This window comes from Amblyomma maculatum, chromosome 3 (assembly GCF_055883805.1).
Source record: "Amblyomma maculatum isolate TAMU_Amacu chromosome 3, ASM5588380v1, whole genome shotgun sequence".
In the NCBI taxonomy this organism is placed as follows: Eukaryota; Metazoa; Arthropoda; class Arachnida; order Ixodida; family Ixodidae; genus Amblyomma; species Amblyomma maculatum.
This window is the reverse complement of record NC_139346.1, coordinates 191686874-191708834: the sequence shown is the minus strand read 5'-3', so window position 1 is coordinate 191708834 and position 21961 is coordinate 191686874. Positions and strand designations below refer to the sequence as shown.

General features: G+C 46.3%; 1 protein-coding gene across 3 annotated transcripts in view; it reads right to left on the bottom strand.

The window, feature by feature from the left end:
* Positions 1-21961, bottom strand: part of Plod (procollagen lysyl hydroxylase) — a 128488-nt gene that overhangs the window by 3063 nt on the left and 103464 nt on the right. For all 3 annotated transcript variants that reach the window (XM_084599095.1, XM_084599096.1, XM_084599098.1), the window contains 6 exons: positions 7598-7736; positions 3961-4074; positions 3421-3489; positions 3220-3324; positions 1405-1551; positions 831-959 (listed from right to left, as the gene is read on the bottom strand). In XM_084599095.1, coding sequence (XP_084455221.1) covers positions 831-959; positions 1405-1551; positions 3220-3324; positions 3421-3489; positions 3961-4074; positions 7598-7736 — 703 coding nt within the window. The remainder of the gene's footprint in view (positions 1-830; positions 960-1404; positions 1552-3219; positions 3325-3420; positions 3490-3960; positions 4075-7597; positions 7737-21961) is intronic.

Sequence of the window (21961 nt, the reverse complement as noted above, 5' to 3'; positions counted from 1 at the left end):
TTATGGTAAAAGGTGGCTAAGAGAGTAGGCAATATACTCAGCAACAATCAGTTATCACAAGAAGATTGACTCCTGAAGTGCTCCACTGAAAAATGACAGTAGCACAGTCATGTTTACCACTGAGTATTAAGACCATTTTTGCATTGCAATCACAGCTATAAATTAATTTAATGAAAAGTTAAAAAGAAAGGTAAAATTGCCTCCCAAAAAATTCTATATTCAGGCACGAGTAGCTACATGGAAGCTCAAAGAAGCTATCCAAAAACAAAACATTCGGATCCCTTGACAGAAGAATGGCTTCAAGATGAGGAAGGAAGGCTCCAGAAGAAAGATTATCATTGTATAACAAACCCTATTCTATACTCATGAACACTCCTTTAATCACACTGTATTGCCAAAAAAAAAAAAGGAACAGGTGTCCATAATACCATGTTTTCACAACCAGAACACTTGCAAAGCTGGGCAAGGTGCAATACAAAAAATCTACAAGTTGAGATGGTAACCTTCATGAAAAAGAATTGCTGCAGGTACAAAAACAAATTATCTCCAGACTTAGTATTTGCTTTGTTAGTACAATTTCAATTCGAAAACTTGATTGTGAAATGCAAGCTAGAGTCAAGAACAGCCGAAGTGGAAGAAGCTATGCAAAATAGAACTTGTGTGATGAGATGTACGCAAGTAAGAAAGTACAATAAACTATTCATTTAATGTCCGCATTAAAAATTGATCCCCTGATTCTAGCTATCTGTGTTGATGTCTTGAAATGTCTTGATGATGGTCTTGAAATTAAATCTAGAACATACAGAGCGCACTTCAAAGTAAAAACTCACCTCATAGTCAATGTGAGGCCTGTTAAGAGCTATGTTAATTGTGTAGGTTGAAGAGTCGTGGTGTGGGCGCAGGAAGTACTGCTCCTCGGGATGGTAACGAACAACAAAGTTCATGATGGCCTTTGGAGGCTGAAAGGAATGGACAATCGTAACATGTACAGGAAAGCACAAAGGCACTTATCTCGGCTTTGGGACCAAAAAAAAAAAATTACACTGATGCTTTACCCAAATGTTAGAAACAAGATATCTGGTATAAATTCTAACTTTAGGAAATTGACATTTATTGCCAAATAAACAGTATGTAAAACAGGCAGACTGCACTAATGTACTGAAAATGCAAACTCGTAAGCATAGTAACGAACTGAAATGAGGAAAAGCAGTCACTGACAGGACAAGGATGACACAACCGATGTTTCGTATGCCATATGGAATTCTTCTTCATTGAGAACAAGGAACCTGCACTGGGTCTGAAACAACAACTCAGTCTTCCCCTAATTCCATCATGATAACTGAACAGATGAAATCTTGACAAACTCCTGACTATAACGATGAATCACAGTGTAGGACCACTCACATCATGAAAGTAGCCCAAGAACACTTTTTCTTGCACTGGCCGGATGTACTCTCTGAGGAAGAAGAGCCAGTGCTGCTCTAAGCCAACTTGATTCATGTGAATGTCCCGAGTCGGGACATTTTCATAGCCGCCAGCAAGTCGCTCATCCTAGAAAAACACAACAAAGTTCAGGGCATAGAGAAAAAAATTACCAACATAAGGAACCATGCACAAACAAGACTTTCAGAAAACTTTACTAATAATATAAGAAATCAGGAAACTAAAGAAGGAAAACAGACTGGTTATAGTCCAATAGCATCAGCTAAAGAAATCCAACAGTTCTTGATTCAAAATTTATTTTAGGCATATTAGAAAATAAGCTATACCTTTTCAATGCTGCTTTAAGCAACAAAGCAAGCAATTACCTTTGTCCTTTGCATATAAATTTTGAATGTATTCCACAGTCAGCATCAGGCATGTGCTGGGCAGCTATTTAGATGCAGCCCTAACTACCATTGCCTCAATTTGGTCATTTGTGTCCCACTAGCTGCATCTCTCCACTCTGCTCAACTGTTTTTTCAACCAGCCTTTTTGATTATGCTTAATTCATATGCTAAAAATTTATATGGCAAAGTAGCTTCGCAGTAACAGATAAAAATAGGCTTAAATGGATGATAAGACATACAATCTATTTACATTCAAAGGCAGACAAATACTCTTAGGGACACATGTCCCCGTTACATGTATCAACTAGAAATTTGCAGTATTTACAGCTTTTTTGAAATGAGACTTTTCATGATAAATACCACTGATATGTAATTAAATATGTGTCTGATATCTAGAAAAAAACTTACTTGGTCAAGAATATTGCAAATTTAATACTTCTGGAGTGCACATTAGTGTTTCTGCACTGAGCATGCAGTGAAAAAGAATTCTGCACTAATAGTTAACCATAATAGGAGCACAATGTGCACAAACTGCCCCAGCTTAATAATTATGTGCAAATATACGTAATCCTCCAGAGAACTGTAATATAATTAAAAATACCAGGCCTTGACTTTTGGAAACCGTCGTCAAAATGAAAGAGCACTCTAGGAACACCAAATAATACTTGTCTTCTATGGCATTCAGTGCACAGTGCCTCTAAAGCTAGCCTGAACCTTTCTTTGCATCTTTAAAGGAGTAGACACAGCAATATTTTGGATGCGCCTTTTTTCTTTGGAATGATGCAAAATATAGCATAGCACACGAGTCACAGTACACCATTCACCTGTGCCAGTTAAATAATCTAAAAACAATTTTTTCTTCTCTTACCGTTTCAATTTCAATTGCTGAACAAAGGCTGTGACATCACAGACAAGTTGAGTTCACGTGAGTGATGAAAAACCTGCGAAATTAATCTGTACCTAATAAATTTCTGCAATTTCCATTTTTGGGCAGGCTTGCATTAAGAATGGGTGTGAATTAAAATGAACAAAGGCGCGACCATACCACAGTTTTTTCATACTTCACATGACGTCAGTTCATCTGTCAGATCTGTCAGATGTCACAGCTGCCATGTGGCAGTTGAAATCGAAACTGAAACTACATGAAAGAAAGCATTAAAATATAAATCATTTATCTTTTTTTTTTCTTAAATAATCCACGTACCTAATCAAGTGTCTGGATGTACTACGCATCATTTCAAAAGCAGAATACAGAAATAAAATTTGCTGTCTCTACTCTTTTCAGTATGCTACACTTATTCAAGAAAATTAAATAATTAAATAACCCCCAGTAAATAAAAACCATTAGTAAAGAACAGCTCCTCATGCGCATTATGAGCTGATGACATACATCATTTGTGCCACTAGACCACTTTCCAAAGTTCTCCATTATCTGAATCAGATGTTCACAGAAAGTCTCTGTGACGACAGGGAACCAGTAGACATCAGGACAAGGCTGAAAAAAAAAAAAATTTGGTTAGTAGGCATCACAATCGATAAAAAGACTACAAGTGGAAAGCATAGCTTGAATAACTAAGTTTAAGAACTTTACCATGTCAACGTTGTACTTCGGATCAAGAACCTTGGTGTAATTTTCATGAATATAACGTTGCTCCCAGTCCTGCAAATATATGAAAAGCCAGTCAGAGCACACGTTACAAGCACTACTGCAGTTACTAAACATTTAGAAGCACAATTGCTAAACAGACAAAAGTTATTTCAATTACAAAAACGAGCATTTTGTTGACACAGGTAACACCATCTATAACTGACCATTTCAATGCAGACAAAGATGTGTAATACACAGAACCACACATAATGTAAGCACAATAAAACTTCAAAACTAATGTTACCTTACTCCACATCTGCTGCAGAAAACGTGAATGTCATTGCTGTTATATAATATTTTGTTCCTGTGTTATGCATATAAGAAAGTTATAGAGCAAAATAGAAAATACTGAAGAAGTAATGTGTGTGTGTGTGTGTGTGTGTGCAGTGTGTGTGTGTCTTCGAATCGTGTTTTCAAAGAAATTCTCTTCCGCTCTCTCTGATAAAAAGTCCACCCCGCGTGCATGTGACTAAACACTCCTACCTTTTGATTGCTGTAGATCTCATAGAAGTCTGGGTTCTTCTGCCTGATGTCAAATGTTTCGCCATTCACCAGATGGCCATATTTGTCCATGTTTGTCACGTACATAAATATTCCCTGGAACAATAAAATAAAGATTGCCAATGTTAACAGCTGAGAAAGACCTACAGAATCTCCCTGGGTACAAGCCTGCACGGACACTTTGTTGCGCCAAACGCAACAACCCCTTGTGCATCTTGCGCGTGGCTTCCCCACATAACACAAATCCATGCAGAAAAGCCCCTCTTTACACTTTCAACCACAACGGGCCGATAACGAAATCTCGGGCGCCAAAACAAATGCGCACGGAAGCACTAACTGATTTGTAGTGTTTCCCAACAAAAAACCGAACAAAAAAATGCCGACGATGCCTTGTTCGAACAAAACTGTTAGGAGGCCGTCGCGATCTGAAGGGCGCTAAAAACTCGAAGACGATAGACAAGTTTTTCGTGCTCATTATGCGCGCATCGCATACGGCCGGTTCGCGGATATTAAGGGATGGAAGGGCCACGTCTAGAGTCCTGCATGAGCTAGTGAAGGCACTCTGCAGGTTTTAATCAGTCTTTAACGGCCAATTTTGCTCGCATAGGCGACTCAACAATCTGCAAACAGAGATGGTCACTGATTACGTGCTAAGAGGTCACGGAGCCATCGGAGCTTAATCGCTAATGATACCTGAACACGACTGTGATCAGAATGAGAAGTATTTTGTGCTCTATGAAATGAAAAGCAGTGGACATATTAAATACCTGAACGTTAGGCACCATAATCAGTAATAAAAAAGTTCTATATTCGACTGAACGATGCCAACACAATAACTTGCAACAATGTGCTGCTCTAATCACTACAAGGCACTAGAAACTGTTTCCTTCCTTTTAAATTTTGACTCAAGCCAATCTAGGTGAAACGCCTTGTTTCAGAACCGCAGCCCTCCAAGGGCTCTCCTTTGCTTTGTAAGAGGGCCCTTAAGTGCCATTAAGGGGTGCACCTCCACCCTCTGTAATACTGGCAATAAATGTTTCCAGCACCGGCCCCACCACCGCTCCCCCGCAACAATAAAGTGAAAATCCTTGTTGACAAGGACAATCGCTAATCAATAAATGAGGCCTCAAATAAACGCTATTTTATCTCGCACCGCTGCAAGCAGCCCAGAACAAACAGAGCGGAAACCAAAAAGGCGATAAAAAAAGTAGAACGGCCGACACACATGACAAAAACGACAATGACAAGAGAAACTAATCGACTTCACTAACCATCAGAGCACCAGCACGCGAAAAGATTGACAAAATTTCGCAAAAAAAAAGAAAGAAAAATGGTGGGTGATAGACACAGACAAAGAGACTAAGTTGAGATCACAAGGGACGGATTCGCTTGCTAGAAAGCGCGAGCTACCCGCTAATAAAAGCGCGTCATTTTTCTCTGATTTCGTATTCGGCGCGCCCACAAGTTTTCCTCGCGACTCGCGACGTTATTATAAATTTGTCCGGCGCGCTTCCAGAACACCGCAAATAAAAATATCCGCATAACGACAAAAGTCTGAAAAAGCAGCACTCCGCGAAGTTCGCAACCGTGGCAGAGCCGTTAAGCAAGAAACTATGCTAAAACCTGGCGCATCCAAAAGGGAGCCATGCAGTACAGCCGAGATCGCCGACGCGTGATGACGGCGATCGACTGGAGCGGCGCGATTCCTGAGCTCCCCACGGCAACATCAAACGCCGCAAAGTGCGCAACGTTCGTGTTGGGGAGCTAGTGCCGCGAATACTTCAAATTTCTAGCCGATATTCTCTGCGCTGGTCTTCTTATTTTTGCTTTGTAACTTTTTTTTTCTACTTTCCGACGCAGAAAAGTTTTCCCCCGTAGCAATGTCCGGAAATTGAACGATCACTTCCCGACGCGGACCCCGCTACGATGCCTGAAAGGGAAAACCTCCCCTATACCGTGCGTCTAAGAAGAGTCCAGCATCTGATAACACTAACTTGACCGTTTACTTCACCAGCGCACAAGTGCAACATGCTCAAAGCGAAATGACAGAATAAAGATACGATAAGTTTCTTTATATGTAGAGCGTTTGGAAGAGTAGAGAGGAGGGCTACAGTTACACTGCACTGTCGTACGTCTGGAAACCAACGCACGTCATCATAAAGATTTTACTTTTCCTTACTTTATACCAACCTAACTGCATAAAGCGACTACAGCTTTAGTAGATTTTTTAGTCCTCTTCAGAAAGACCTGAAAGGTTAGACGAAGCGCCGACTTTGTACAATACAGCAATCTATACGGTAATGCCCACATCCATGTGCACATCTGCATCCATCTCTATATGATCACCTTTGAACACATAGGTTGCCGAACTGGCTAGAACCTATACGGACGTCGTTCTGTCGACCCTTTAACAAACTGCTTCAAACATCGTTTGATTAAGTCAGCGATTACGCCGTGTGATGTCCCTTAACAAGATTAAAACGGCGTGGAAAGCGTAATGTATCACGTAAATTCTAACGTTATATAATAACGCACATCAGAGTGCAGCACAGCTCGAAAGGTGACTCGTCAATGAGAACGAATGCCACGTAATAGAAAGGAGTCCATAACGCGGCTTAGAAGCAGACCCCCAGGGCTATAAACTTTGACTGAGACTGTACGTCCATTTGAATGCTTTCAAACTCGGGTTTCGGCGAACGCAGCTTCCGGAATAGCGTAAAGCATATGCCAGTCTACGTGCAACATGCGCACATCGAATGCAATACCAGGAGAAAGAACTTAAATACATGTCGAAAACAACAGGCGAAACAACCCGCGGGACTATAAAGCTGTCGCACTGATACACGCAGGTAGTGTTAAGTGCTTCTGCCGAATTTTTTTCACAGCTTTTTTTAACCTTTTCAAAACTTTTACGTACCGCGTATGTAATTATAATGTGACAGTTTATCGATACAGGCCAACTTACAGGATACAGAATACAGGGGGACAAGGAAACGCATTTAATATTTTGGTTTGGTTTGTGGGGTTTAACGTCCCAAAGCGACTCAGGCTATGAGAGACGCCGTAGTGGAGGACTCCGAAAATTTCGACCACCTAAGGTCCTTTAACGTGCACTGACAGCACACGGGCGCTTAGCTTTTCGCCTCCATCTAAAAGCGGCCGCCACGACTGCACCACCACGGCGGGGCCATTTAATATTTTGCTGCCGTACTACGTCGAAGATATAAATCCGAGTTTCCCCGCAAAACGTACTGATTATGACAGTTCGGTCACAACTACCTCGCACTATAAACGAGACCGTAGGGAGACGCTAGGAAAGGCCGTCATGCAAGCAAGTGCGTCCGCTGATTATTTTGCAAGCAAAATGGGCACTTTCCGAACCGTCTCGGCCGGTAATAAATGCACAATTTGCTCGAACTTCAATCTTCCTTTTTTTTTTTCCTTCTTTTTATCGGATGTCATTCCGAAAAACAGAACCCAGCAGCGACGAATCATAGAAGATAAACGAGAAAAAGGAACGCTTCACAACACACGCATTTGCGACTGCGCGCAGAAAATGCTAAAAATGAGAAAAGGAAGAGCGGTGGGAAAAGGGCGATTCTGCAGCTGGAGCCCGTACCTTTTCGCGCATGTTCTTGCAGAAGGCCATGTCGGGGTCCAGGAGACCGTTGATGAAGGATGGGAATTTCTCGCGCGACTTGACCAGCGACCCATTGATCAGGTACGCCCCGTTCACGAAGGGCACGTTCCATATGCCCCTGTTGAGAGAAGAGAGGGCACGGGAAAGAGAGGGACAGGCAGAGAGAGAGAGAAAAAAAGAAGAAACGAATGAGGTGACACGCCCGAAGCAAAAACCAAAAGGTGTCCCTCGCTGAATATGTTTCTCCCATAGCGGGAAGACAGAACGCATAAAACAAAATGGCGTTAATAAACAGCTCGGTAAAACTTCCCGCTTATTTCTTTGTTTCCTTATCCTTTTCCCCCCACTTCTAGAATGCACGCACACTCGGAAGTGGCGGCCGCGACAAACAGCGACGCGCTAATTACGCCTTGTTGGAAGAGCAAGCGTGTAAGTGCGCACGGACGCGAGGAATAAACCAGAGCAGTCGTGGCCCGCTGTCGGGCTTAAAACCAATTCGCCCGCGATAAAGCTGTGCGCATTCATGGTGCGACACCTGTCGAGACATTGTACCTAAGGATATCACAACGGACACAAAAGAATATTAAAGAGAGCACGAGGGCGTTCTTTTTTTTTTTTTTTTCTTCTTCTTCAGGGGCAAAAACACCTTGGCAAACAGACCGACGAAATGGTGAAAATTCTATTTCGCTGCAGCGAGGGGAAAAAGAATTCAAAGAAACAAACAGGAACCCTGTAGCAATAAAACGATTGTGACGAGACAAAGCAACGGGAACGTCACGTTTCGCACCACAAGAAAGAATCTTACTGACAAGCAGCTAAACAAAAGGCCAAACAAACAAACAAATAAAATCAAAATCAAAACGCGTAAGATAGCGCGTCAGAGATAGCGTTTTCAAAAAACTAGCGGAAGCAAGGCACGGAAGGAACAATCAGAAACAGAGGCCGCCCGAGCTTAGGCAGGCAGAATCGAGCGATCCGCGCCACGAGTCAGCAGTACCTCGGGGCAAAACACAACAAACAGGCAAATGAAGAAGCAAATGGAGCAGCAGCGGCCGACGCGCGCTCCGTTAGCTTGCCAGGTCCGGGAGGAGTAACTAATGGCTCGTGCACCCCGCTTGCCCCCGCGCGCGAGTAAAGCGAAAGGGTCGCTCGCTTCGCGCAAACCTCACCGCCTCGCGTGTCGGTCTTGCTCTTGTTTGTTTGTTTGTTTGTTTGCTTGCTTGCTTGCTTCTGCCTTACTTCCGGCGACGGCGCCGCGGTAAAAAATGGCGCCTTCGACGTTTCCCAAATGTCTCTCTGCAAACCCTTCCCGCGCGCTCACCCATCGACAGGAAAAACAACCTGAATAAAGCTTGCCCCCCCCCCCCCCCCCCCCCCCCCTCCCTCACAAAAGGGCGTTTTGGTAACGCTCACTGAAAATCGCGCCTCACGCGCCAGAGGCCCCGTCGCATCGATGTAGCACACTAGAATTTCGCTTTCCCAGCACGCGCGGAATTGCGGCTGCGAGCGCCTAATATTTCTAAGCGGACGTGCCAGAGTGCATGGTACCGATTGAAGCTCGCGATACGAGCGCAGTCCAGCCCATTTGTAACGAACCTGACGTTTTCGCAGAGATCTTTCGTTATATCCGAAGGTCGCAGTAAGCGGACTCCTCTTTTTATAGCCAAAAATGCAGTCTGATAAAAGTGGCGCTTCTATACTCAAAAAAAAAAAAAAAAAAAAGTTTACGCTCCTCGCCGAGGCCCTTGCTACCAACGTTTCTTCCGCTTTAGGAACCTGTTTTATCGAATCGCGGTTGAAGCGTTCACGAAAACCTGTGGCTTCCCTACATGGTCCTGACCAGATTCCTGGCTCTGGGGGTGTGCTCATCTGATCGCGACAACGTTTACGTCAGCGGTGTACAGCACTGTGATGTCGGCATCATCCCACGCACCAACGAAGTCATCCCGGGAGAAATTAAATCTTTCCAGCACTGCCCCCGGGGCGCTTCGGCACAAATTCCTGTGCCTCCGATAACGTAGATGTTCGAGAGCGCCCAACGTCGTTTCACGTATCCGCAAACACTACATTACGGAAGAAATTTGTGGTGCTTTTAAAGTAGGCTCTGCACATGCATAGCGTCAAGGGGATTCCTGCAGGGACGTCGAAATCTGGTCTATCATTCGCTATCAGCACGCGCTAGTGACTGCTGTTCATCCTCTCTAATTATAACAATGTACAAGCATATTCAGCATGAAAGCCAGTCTCGGTTTGCCATCCCTCGCGTCTCGTCGTAAAACACTATGTCTCTGTCTTTTCCGTAAAATTTTTCACCATTCTCACCAGCCCGAAGAACTTCTTTTAACCTAATAGTACAGGTCACCGCGGATGCAACACGCCTACAAAGCTGGAGTACCATTCTGCAGAGAGAAGACTTATTTTCATTCATTTTTACCCTGTACATCCGACAAGAAGCACTTTGCCGCATCACCAGCACTAATTAATGACCCCCGTTTATTTCAAGAATGCATTCATTAAAATTGTATAACCAGCAACTATTTGCAAAACTACGCTCATATTGTATGTTCAGCTGTATTAGTTTGTGTAACCACCCTCCTCTGTAATGCCGTGTAGCCTTGAGGGTATCCTAAATAAATCAACGAAAAAATAAATAAATAAATAAGGTCATTTGCAGCACGTAGCTACCCAGCAGCTGGTTTTCTCCGTCACATTCGGTAGTAGAAGAGCATATTAACCGCAGAGAGAAAAGGCAGCATGTGCTGCGCCGCAAAGTCACCGAGCAAGATCAAGACCATGGCTTTTTTTTTTTTTTTTTTTTCCGCCACGTCATGGTCGACCGCAACACGGCATTAAGCGAACTCGCGCGTGTGTCTCCACACTCGTTGAGTAAAATATGAAACAATAAGGAGAACATCCGTCTTCAAGGCCTCCAGGGACGGATGTACCGTACTTGTGTAGAGTACGAGAACATGGCTCTCAAGGAACCCATCACTGCTGTTCATGCTTACGCACAAAAAGACATGGCAATGCGAAATATTCGCTGTTTCCACTAGTGTTGGGAATCATCTTTCGAGGGATGCGTTTTTACTGGTCGCATCTGGTACAATAAACTGTTTCGTCGGCATTGTACACGCCTCGCCCTCTTTTATTTCTCGGCAGGGTGGCAATGTTTTTTCTTTATGAGGGAGGCGAAGACTTGGAGGCGCTCTTGCTTCCGCAGAAAGCTCGAGGCCTCTGACTGCGGGGCCAAGTTTACAGCGCCTCCTCGTTTTCGCTGTATCAGAAATGCAAGGTGACTGCCCTAATGCACAGTTTGACAGCAACAGTGCCCCCTTCGTAATAAGCGAGCGCTCGATATAAAAGTCACCGTTATAAGCGGGCTCGACTGTGTGTCCCTGCCGGCGGTCAAAAAGAAGGACCAAAACTGTGTGAAATCAGCGTTCTCCGTTCTCGGCGGGTTTCATCCCTTTTCTATCATATTATTGTCCTCAAAGTAACAGCTTATACATAGGCAGTGACAGGCTATGTTTTGCTCTCACCGTCACGACTGCAAGGAATTCATTCGCAGAAAAGAAAGACACCAAATATCAACTGTTGACGGAGAGTCCCCAAAGATAAATACACGCATGTTAACACCTTCCTGCGCTCCAATGAACGGCGCTCTAAAAAAAAAAATGCAAGCCCAGTTCTAGCAATTCAAATTCGGTCGCAGTAGCTTCACCTAAGATTCCAATAAAGCTTTCTCCAGAAAATCACGCTTGAATTTCTGTTGCGAGCCCACTCAGATCGTGAGCAATACGATTACAACTCACATTAAATCGGGGGTATTCATAGAAAGCTGCCCCAATGCGCCAAAATGCGTGGCCAAAGGATGGCCAATCACCGAAAGCAGAATGCGCGGTACTACCAGCCTGCATTCTCACTCGGGACAAGTCAGCTCTTCTAGGCCCGTCAGCCTACAGTACAGTAGCCGCCCTATCAATGGACGATGCATAAGCTGGTGAAAGCCACACCCACACAACATGGGCATGCCGGGTTTCAGTTCAACCTCAGCGACCATCAGGTAGCAAGAGTTCGGAACAGAGGCCGAAGCATACATTCACGATAAGACAAACTTCACCAGTTATGTACAACACCTACACGACTAGCGAAGGCACACGAGAAGGAGGGCGTTGAATAATCCCCCCCTTCCGCAGAGTCGGCGACAAACACCGACAGTGTCGCGGCAGCAGCCAACGGAGCTGCAGGAACCAGGTCTCAGACAGGACACAGATACTATGAAAGTACCATGCAGCGTTGAAGAAGCTACACCTGGAGTCTAGTGACTGCATACCGGACGAATTCGCGAAGCTCTTCCTCGCGTACAGGATCGACTCGCTAGTCTTCAACGCCCAATGCATGTTTTTAGCGTGAATGAATAATAAGCGGCCCCTACGCGCTCTCGACGCACTTATCGACATTTTGAGGACAAGCACAGCGAGAGAAAACTATTAACTCTACGCCACCCTCGAAATTAAAAAGAAAACTATTTTATCACACGCCGCCATGCACATGCTGCACGGCCTTTCGCACTATACGCAACAGATCGCGCTGCCTTACCGCGCCGGAGTCCGCAACAGTCTCGCTCTTCCGTTTTTGCTTATAATTTTAGCTTTACCCTCCTTCCTTGCTATCTCTTTCTTTGTCCGTCTCGCCTCTTTCCTCCGACACCACACGTCCAATCCAGTTAACGGCCTAACTGGCGCGATAAACTCGTTAAAACTCCTCACAATGGCGCCGTTCCGGGCAACGCGCTCGTTCCTGACTATGTGGCAACATCCGTCCCCATAGAAACAAGCCGCGTTGGAGGAAAAAAAAAAAAAGCAAAAGGTGCAAATAAAAGAACACAGTCATTCTTTCTTTGACTGGTCCGTGCTTCCCCGGCCAATTCCCGCGCACGCTCCGTGTGTATTCCGAAACGAAAGTACGCAAAAAAACTGGGGGAAAAAGGAGACCCGAGCGGGGAAAACGGGAGTGTGCGGAGGGAACGACGTGAGCATGACGTCGAGAGCGGTTGCGAACTTACTGCGAGGAAGACCATACGAGACATGGGGCGGCGCACACAAAGCATGCGACGAAGAATGGCATGTCTGTACAGGCACGCGGATGAAAAGGAAGCATAGCCGAGACAGCGCAACCAAGCACGAGGCGAGGTCTGAGTCCCAGAATGAGACTCCCGGGACGGCTCCGCGGACGTATTTCACGAAATAAAGGGAAATAAGGCGGCAGCTCGGACGAGCTCTCCTAGTTCGCTGGCTTGTCGGAACAGCCTTTCGGCGCCGCAAGCAGCGCTCTCCGCCTCCCCTATTCATTCCATTTATCCGCCCCCCCCCCCCCCCCCCATTATATTTTTTTGCCTCACAAATCGCCCAAGCACCGCCACCGAGCCCTTCCTCTTTCCTTCCCCAATTCTCGTCTAGACATGACGCAAAATAAGGTGGAAATTATTGACTAGCCCACGGCGTGTTTGTGCGGCTAACCTCATTCAAGCTCCATGCTAGAGAAATATGGGAGGATATAGATAACACGCACCAGATCCGGAACGACTCGGATGGGAAAGCGAGATGGGCTTGTTCTGCCTTTTCCCATATCGAATACCTCTTTCTTATCTTTTTTTTTTTTTTCTTTTTTTACGAGCAAAAAAACCTGCTATGCCGGAGACGTTCCGACGGCTAACACAGAGCAAGGATAGCACTGCCTTACACGTAGTACGAAGGAAAAAACACGCTAAGATAAACTGCATCAACGTCGGCTCAAAAGAAACCGATGCATAAAGAGGGGAAGAAAAAAGATGAGTAAGCCCGTTTTCTTATTTTTATTTTTTTGCAGTCTTCTTACAAAATGACCGAAGTTTACTTGAAAAAAGAAAAAAAACTACAATATCGTGAAATCCAAAGTTGGAAGCGCAGATTTTTAAATGTTTGGCGAAGCTCTTGCGATCGTGTGCGGCGAAGCGCTCTACTGTAGCTCGAGAAAAGCCACCAAACACGTAAATATAATCCCAAACATAAGAAACAGTAAATAAAATAAGGAGCGCTCAAACGCAAATATGACTAATGTATAGGGTGGCGAGAGAGGAGGAAAGGCAGGTGCGGAACCGAAGAAAGATAAGGTAAAGAAGCATCCATGCAGCCTCCGCTAGAGAGACATGCAAGGAACAAGCTTCTCTCCCTATCCGGAAGCCGCTTTCCCTTTACCACTTTCGCTAGCAGGACCGTTCTCTGCCCAGACTACACGTATAAGAGCTTTCTGGCCCCCGCTCGCATATCGTCCGCGTACAGAGCGGAGGCCGTTTTTAGCCTAAAGCGAGGCTAACAAGAGGTTCGGTGGGGGGCCACCCATACATCGAAAGGCTTTTTGAGGCCTCGTGTAACGCCACGCAGCGCGCTTCTGCCACGCTTGGCGCGCGCTTAGCTTTCTTTGCTCCGATGCCCGGACACGGGGCGCTCCATTCGATTAGGTGAGCCACTTTCCGGGCTCCCTGCGTTCAACCTGCTCTTCCTCTCTCGTCCTTCTCCCTGTGTCCTCGCTGGTATCTGCATACGGGAGGAGCGCCGCTATGCGCGTCACAAGGCGAAATCTGGCCGTAGATCGAAGCAGCCTGCCAGACTCGGCACCTCTGCGCAACTCGGGCGGAGACCACAGGCCGGATGACCTCTGCAGCACCTGCCTAATGAGCGATTAGACTCGGTCCCTTTTCAAGAAAGTGGTTAACAAGGCGTCAGCCAAAACGGCATCGTCGCATTTTAAGCTTCTACAATTGAGAACGTTTGTAGAAACTATAAGGAGTCGAGATTAAAGGGCGCCTTTCGAGGCCTCGCATCCGAATAGAGTGGATGTTCAAATTAAGCGAGTTCCAATTAGAATTAACGAGGGACCATCCCATTTCATTATCCCATCTGTGAGCCGGAGCGGAGGACTCCCACGTGTACAGGCCACCTACAAAGTGGCACGGCTCATGGAAGAAGCGCATGATCGATCTTTTATTTATTTTTATTTTTTTTTTATTGAAAGATGATTCAAAGATCGTTCACAATGCGATAAGCTGAGTCACACAGACCGGCCGAACTCCCTGACATTAAATGTTAATGATCGGCGTGACAGGCGACTTTCCGGACGCGGTACTGAAGCAGTTTGCCGGGCGATAGCCATATTGTACGAAGGCGCAACTTAGCAACGCTCGTCGGTAGCTGGAACACGACAGCAGCGACGGCGTACTATAACACCACGCCCAGTGCAACCCTTATCTTCGCGCTCTTCCAGTTCCCCTCCACAAATGAAACGAAAGTGCAGCTTTCCCTACGGAGAGGGAGTTTATGAGCAAATGAAAGGCACGGTAAACTGTCCCGTTACACCGCGAGAAGACACCGATAAAAATCCCCACCCCACCGAAAAAAGGTGCAGGCTGCAAACAGTGGCAGCTCCAGCACTCTCCGCGAGCGTTCAATGGAGCGCTTACTGTGTACGCGTAACGCTTAACAAACGCGCCTTTGAGAGACGCAGAAATAGGTGTCGGGTCATCTACGGTACACCATATAGATTTCCTCGCGAGATTGCAGCGGTAGCCTCAACAAAAGCGTGCCTCGTGCCGCACCCGTCGAGTTCAACAAACGCGAACCGGCGCGCACGTATTAATTAAGTAGGCTGCTGGCACCCGCCCGCCTCATCACACTGGCCGGGAGCGATATGCTACGGGCGCCGAGAGATGCTCGTGGAGCGTTCTTTCTCGGGCCCTGCCGCGAACGTTATTAGTCACGGTTGAATTCTCCCCAACTTGGAGTTAGCAACAACACAAGTGAGCCAGTTGGCGAGATGCTGGCTCAGGTTATTCCGAGCATATCCGTTTACGCTCTGCGAACGCATTTTTATGCTCGAAAGCTGGGCAACAGTTTGCACTGCAGTAAATGCCGGATAAAATTACCCCTTAATTACTACTCTTCACTTACTAGTCGCACTAACCGTTCTCTAACATGACGACTGACATGAAATAAATGGCATAAGTTCATTATGGCGCAATACGCAAAATTGTTCTCGTATTCAACACGTCGCTGAATAAAAGGAAATATTATATGACAGCGAACACTGAATTCTAATTACTTTCGCCAAAGAGCGCATAACCAATCAAGAACTATTTTCCCCATGCGCGCCCTCCATACAAACAGACGGAGAGCTTTCCCGCATGCTTAGCACGCGTGTGGTAAAGCACCCTTCACAGGGGCCGAAACCACAATATTTCAGGAATCGCCGTCGTATAAGTACGCAGTTCCCTAAAACTCCCGAATCCGGATTATATCTGGGAAGAACGTTATTCAGGTCGTGCAGTATGTTTATGTGCGTAAGCGACACACGGGCTTCGATGGACGCTGCAGTAGAGGACTTCGATTTAATTCGGACCACCAGACACCCTAACGTGCGCTGACATCACACAACAAATAGGCACTTTTGAATCTCGCCTCCGTCGATAGGCGGTCGCCACAGTTGGGATCGAACTCCTCATTAGGATCCGCAGTCAAACGCGAAATTCCACTGGGTCACTGCGGCGGATGCTGTTATTCAGGTGGACCGAAGTCTGTGCGCTCTCGGGGACATTATTTATGACACCATGCTGCCCAGAGCGAGCAGCACCCGGAATCACCTAGCGGGACGGGATAAAAGCAAGGCAGCCAAATTATTATATAGCTTTCATGAGCAATGTTGGCTGGGTAGGCCCGAAGTAATAGATTCTTACGCGCCTCCACCCCGAAAGGACGCCAACAGCTGTACAGACCAGATATGGAGCATTGGCAGAAACTACCGAAAAGAAGCGCTGACAGTAGCAACGCACGTAGCTGATGGATTTTGAAACAAAATATATATAAGAAAGGAGTTAATGCTGCGAACAAATCTACGTAGAGCACCGCGATCACGAGAAAAGGTAGCTCAATACGCGACCAAGATAGAAGTGGGCCTCCTCCCTAAACGTATCTCGATAGGCCAGCGTTCGCCTAGAGGGCCCTGCAATCTGGAATGTCGTTTTATTTGGGTCAGTTTCATCAACGTCGATGCTTGCTTGACGTTCAGTGCCCTCTACAAACCATCCGTGTGCTGTAAAACATCCGCGCATGATCAAGCCGACGCACGGGCATGTCGAGAAATCGAGGGGTATTGAGCGCATGGAGAAGGAAAGAAGAAAGGAGAGAGAGATCTCCGAACGTTCTTGCGACGGCTACGTCAGGCAGCCATCGTCCATCATCGCCAGCCGACTGCGGCCAATGTACATCCCTAAATACCGTCTTCCTCCTCGTGAAATGACGCGGTCGGGTCACGGCCACGGCACTCCTCCCATACGCCCCAGTTACAATACAGGGCTTGTTATCAGTCCCCAGCGAGAGTACTGAGTGATTATGCCGAACCAAGTGTGGCAGACTTCGCTTTGATGTACGAAAGAAGGTAGGGGTGGGGTGGGGGGGGGGGGGGGGGGGGGGGGGGGGCGAAAACTGGAGGCTCAATTTTTTTTTAACGATTGTATTCCTAGCTTTTTCCGCTGAGCTACGTACGCCACCCGAGCACAAGTGAGTGGGACCGTGCGCGATGTGCCCCTCTTCATTTATATCTTTGTGCCATGCAACACCACTACCATATGCAATTTTGAGCGTACAGCTAGTTTCCGTGCATTTACCTTTTTTTCTCGGCCCTCTCAAAATATCAGTAAGGACGGCAAATGAGACTATTAGAAAATATTCATAGCCACTAGCGCAAGAAAACGGCACCGTTTCTGTGTTCTCTCGGTGCACGTGTTTTTAACGTCTTTTTTTTTTGTTTGTTTGTTTTTTTTTTTTTTTTTTTGCTATGTACTTTCAAAATCAGTAAGAAAACGGCCATAACGACAACTTCAGCAAACCTATCACAGAAACAACAACAACAACAAAAAGATATCTTTTTTGTGCCCTTTTCTTTCCATCAAGCACTCCGCCTAGCATAGACACACATCGGCGAATGAATGATTATGTGAATAAGTGAAAAAAAAAAAAAAAATACCTTCTCTTAAATGAAATAATACAGGAGACATGTCCCCAGAATATACATCAGCGTCTCACTGCCCGCAATGTTCTACCCTGGCAACAAAAGGGAGTCTTATCATGCCCTGTGTTCCCCGCGTCTCGGTAGAGCTGTGAAAATAGTCGAAATTTTCGAATAAAAAATCGAAGATCCGCGTATTCCATTTGCTAAATAAATCAAACAGCGCCCAATAAAATTTATTTGAAAATATTCGAATACGCTCTCAAGCTTCCGAATACGTTTCGAATAACTAGCACGAAGATCGAAAAAGACACGCCACATATTTAATCGACAGCTATTTTGATGACCAGAAAAATCGACTGTTGACCAAATTGGTACATGATAAGAGTAGAGATACACGGCGCAAAATGAACAGGACTAAAAAAAGGAAGCGAACACGGAAAAGGCGCTATCGCAATTAAAATTTACAATTTAAATTCACAAAAAAAAGATTACAAACAAAACAAATGGCATAACTCTGTGGCGACAAGCTTGTGACATTAATCAATGTGTAAGGTCGGTGCACGCCTTCCGACAGCGAAATGGAAGGCGTGCTGACACAATCTTCACCTGCTTTTTCGATTAGACATGCTTCAATGACATATCTCGTATTTTTGTGGTTACTAATGACGCGTGCGTCAGAAAACATGGGAGCCCAATCTTTGCCCCCTCTGCAATGCGCAGCAATGTGCCCTTTTATGGCAACTTCCCCGCATCGTTATGATGCCCAAGCAACCGCTCATTAAAACATCTTCCAGCTTTTCCGATGTATTCTTTGCCGCGCGATAGTGGAATACTGTAAGCCACTCCCGCCTCAAACGGTACAAAACGTCCACGGTGTTTATGCGGCGGCCCTTCGGTGACACCTTTGCGCAGTCTACCAAGCTTTACAGGTGCTGAGAAAACAAGCTTGACGCCAACCCTGCTTGCAATCTTTTTCAGGTTATGGCCAGTACTATGACACGTACGGAACGACGACTCTCTTTTTGTTCTCTCGATTTTACCAGTTGACCAATTAACCAAGGTTTTACCAATTGGCCACAGTTTTACCAAATTACGATCCTTGCGTGATTAGCAGCTCTAACCAACTGATAACTTTTTTGAATGACAACTCTAAAAGAAGTTTTCACGATAAAGAAGAAGCGTTACAATAGTGGAACCGATCAGCGAAGAAACAAAAAGAGAGTCGTCGTTCCGTGCGTCCATAGTGTTGGCCATAACCTGAAAAAGATTGCCAGCAGGATTGATGTGAAGGTTGTTTTCTCAGCACCTGTAGAACTTGGTAGCCTGTGCGCAAAGGTAAAGTCTGAAAAGGTGTCCCCAAAGGGCTGCCGCATAAAACATCGTGAACCTTTTGTACCGTGTGAGGTGGAAGTGGTTTACAGTATTCCACTACCGTACGGCAAGGAATACATCGGACAAATTGGAAGATGTTTCAATGGGCGGTTGCTTGAGCATCATAATAATGCGGGGAAGTTACCATAAAAGGGCACCTTGCTGCGCATTGCGCAAACATTGTGCTCCGATGTTTTCTGACGCAATTGTCACCAGTAAGAACATAGATGTGAGAGAGATTATTGAAGCATGCCTAATAAAAAAAGCAGGTGAAGATTGTGTCAGCACGCCTTCCGTTTCGCTGTCAGAAAAATAACTTTTGTTCCTAACCGACCGTTCACATTGATTTCACAAGCTTGTCGCCACAGAGTCATGTCAGTTGTTTTGTTTGTACTCTTCTCAGCTGGCACCTTGCTATTATTAGAGGCCAGTTCGCGCAATAAATTTCAGTAGCAGTAGCGCCTTTACCGTGTTCGTTTCTTTATTTCGACGGCATGACCCACTTTCCTTCTCCGCGCGCTCCATGAATGCCGCTCGATTTCCCAAGCTCAGGCGGCGAGGAACAGTTCAGGCGTGTTTAGCAAACCGTGCTTTATATCCCCAATCTCGGATGCCATGATTTACACATGCATCTCTTCCCTCTTCTCTTTTATTGGGCGTCAGTTCGTTCTTTGTTGTCACGAGTATAGCAAGAGGTGACGCTGCACTCTATGGCGCCGCCAGCCTCCCCTATTTCGACAGACAATTCCTGTTGTATTGATATTCGCATAATGAGCGAATATATGGTTTGGTTTGGTTTGTGGGGTTTAACGTCCCAGAGTGACTCAGGCTATGAGAGACGTCGTAGTGGAGGGCTCCGGAAATTTCGACCACCTAAGGTTCTTTAACGTGCACTGGCAGCACACGAGCGCCTAGCTTTTCGCCTCCATCTAAAAGCGGCCGCCGAGACCGGGATTCGATCCCGCGTTTTTGGGAACAGTAGTCGAGCGCGGCAACCATTGCGCCACCCCGGCGGGGTGAGCGAATATGGGTAAATATATTAAATTCGCCTCCGTTAGGTGCTCTCATTACTCGTATTCGATTCAGCTTTGAAAAAAGTACTATACGCACACGCCTGCGCCTTGATTGATACTCTGCTACTAAAACTAAAACATATCAATTTCGCTACAGCGCACATGCATAACAAAGCCACTCCTATTTAGGCCTGCAATAAGCCCACAGCACCTTCCCAAGCAACGTAAGCATGTAGGTTAGGCCTAACGCCCTGTCGCACAACTACTTGGCCCGTCTCATATTCTTTCCTTCCTTCTTCGCGTTTCCCTCCCAGACTCGTCCGCTCTGCGAAGCACAAATGTGCGCGCACTGGAATCACAGGGGCAATAAGGACCGCGATAATCTGTGCACACCGCCCAGAAACCGCGGGGAAACGCTCACGGGCGCAGCAAACAGAGAAGACACAAAGTAGCGACAGCTTCAGTAAAAATAAATGTATATTCAGCCAGAAACAAAGGGCAGGAAGATGACACAATCGATGATAACGTCGGTGACGTTAGAAAGCACGAACGAAAAAAAAGAAAAAAAAAGAAGAAGAAGGATACCAGAGAGCGCACAAAATAGCCGCGAGTAAACGACGGCATGTATCCACGCGTATCAAAGTTAACAGGCGTCCGACAGACCTTCTCACGTGCAAGAAGTTTCCGCTGAAGGCACACACAGAAGCACGAGAAAAAAGAAAAGGATGATGAGAAGGGGGGAGAGGGGGGGGGGGGGGGGGGACGAAAGAAAATCACCCAACAGTGACAAGCCTGGGCGTTTCGGAAGACCCGCTCCGTTGCGCCCGCTCATCCGAAACCCCCGGTGATAATGGTCTATCCCTCCCACTTCTCCCTCCCCCGCTTCCCGTCTTGCTCCCTGCTTTTCCTTCCGTTCGGCGGCGCATCACTTGACGTATACCCGGCTCGCGAACGATCGCAAAGGGAGAGGAAAAAGAACACGAAGAAGTGGGGTCTCCGTTTCTTCCTCGGTGGCAGAGCAGCACGTCTTAGCGCTCCGTTACTATACCGTCGCCGCCACCGCCGCTGCTCGAGGGAACCCGTCCGTGCTCCTTGAGGACGACGGCTCGCTGGAGCACAGCGGGCCGAGCGCAGCGTACGTAATCTGACGCGCACGCTCCACTGATACACCGCCAACGCTTGCTTCTTGCTTTACTTTTATTTCCCTTCTTTTCCTCTTGCTCCGAGTTCCCACTCGATTTCTACGTATGTAGATCCGCGCGGTATACAGGAGTGCGCTCTCTGGCGTGATCAATCCGCATACAGGACTACGCACAAACGCGTGCAGGATCGACTAGGGTCGCAATCACCGTCCCCAACATACGAAGGGCCGTACACAGAAGCACAGATATGGTCTTCGACTTTCGTCAGTAAATTTGCACGAGTCACAGCGAGAGTTGACGTTACAGTCCATTATGTCTACGCGGGCGCGACCCTCTAAAAAGAGAGAATAAGCAGAGACACGCGCAAATACTAAATCAGCACAGGACAGAATATCTAAGTAACCTCCACTGACCCGCCCACCTTTCCATTCTCTTCACTCTACAGTGGCAGATACTTTCCGAATTATACGCTCTTATTTCGCAACAACGTCTTGCTGGAGACCTTGCAGTTTTCAATAATGGTATATATCGCGTGAAATTCGAACAAAACCCTCTAGTCGAATCGTAGCGGTCGGTTTGATCTTGACATCGCCTCGACTTTGAAGACAAGTTCTTGACACTCTAAATGGAACCGAGCGAAAGCGAGAGGACAAACGTAAGACGCGCGGACGAACGCCGTCACCAACTTGCCTGTCCTTCTCGTCCAATTTCTCGATAGCGAGCGACAGGCGTAGTAAGGTACTCATGTCGCGCAGAACTGCACGCGGACCAATGCA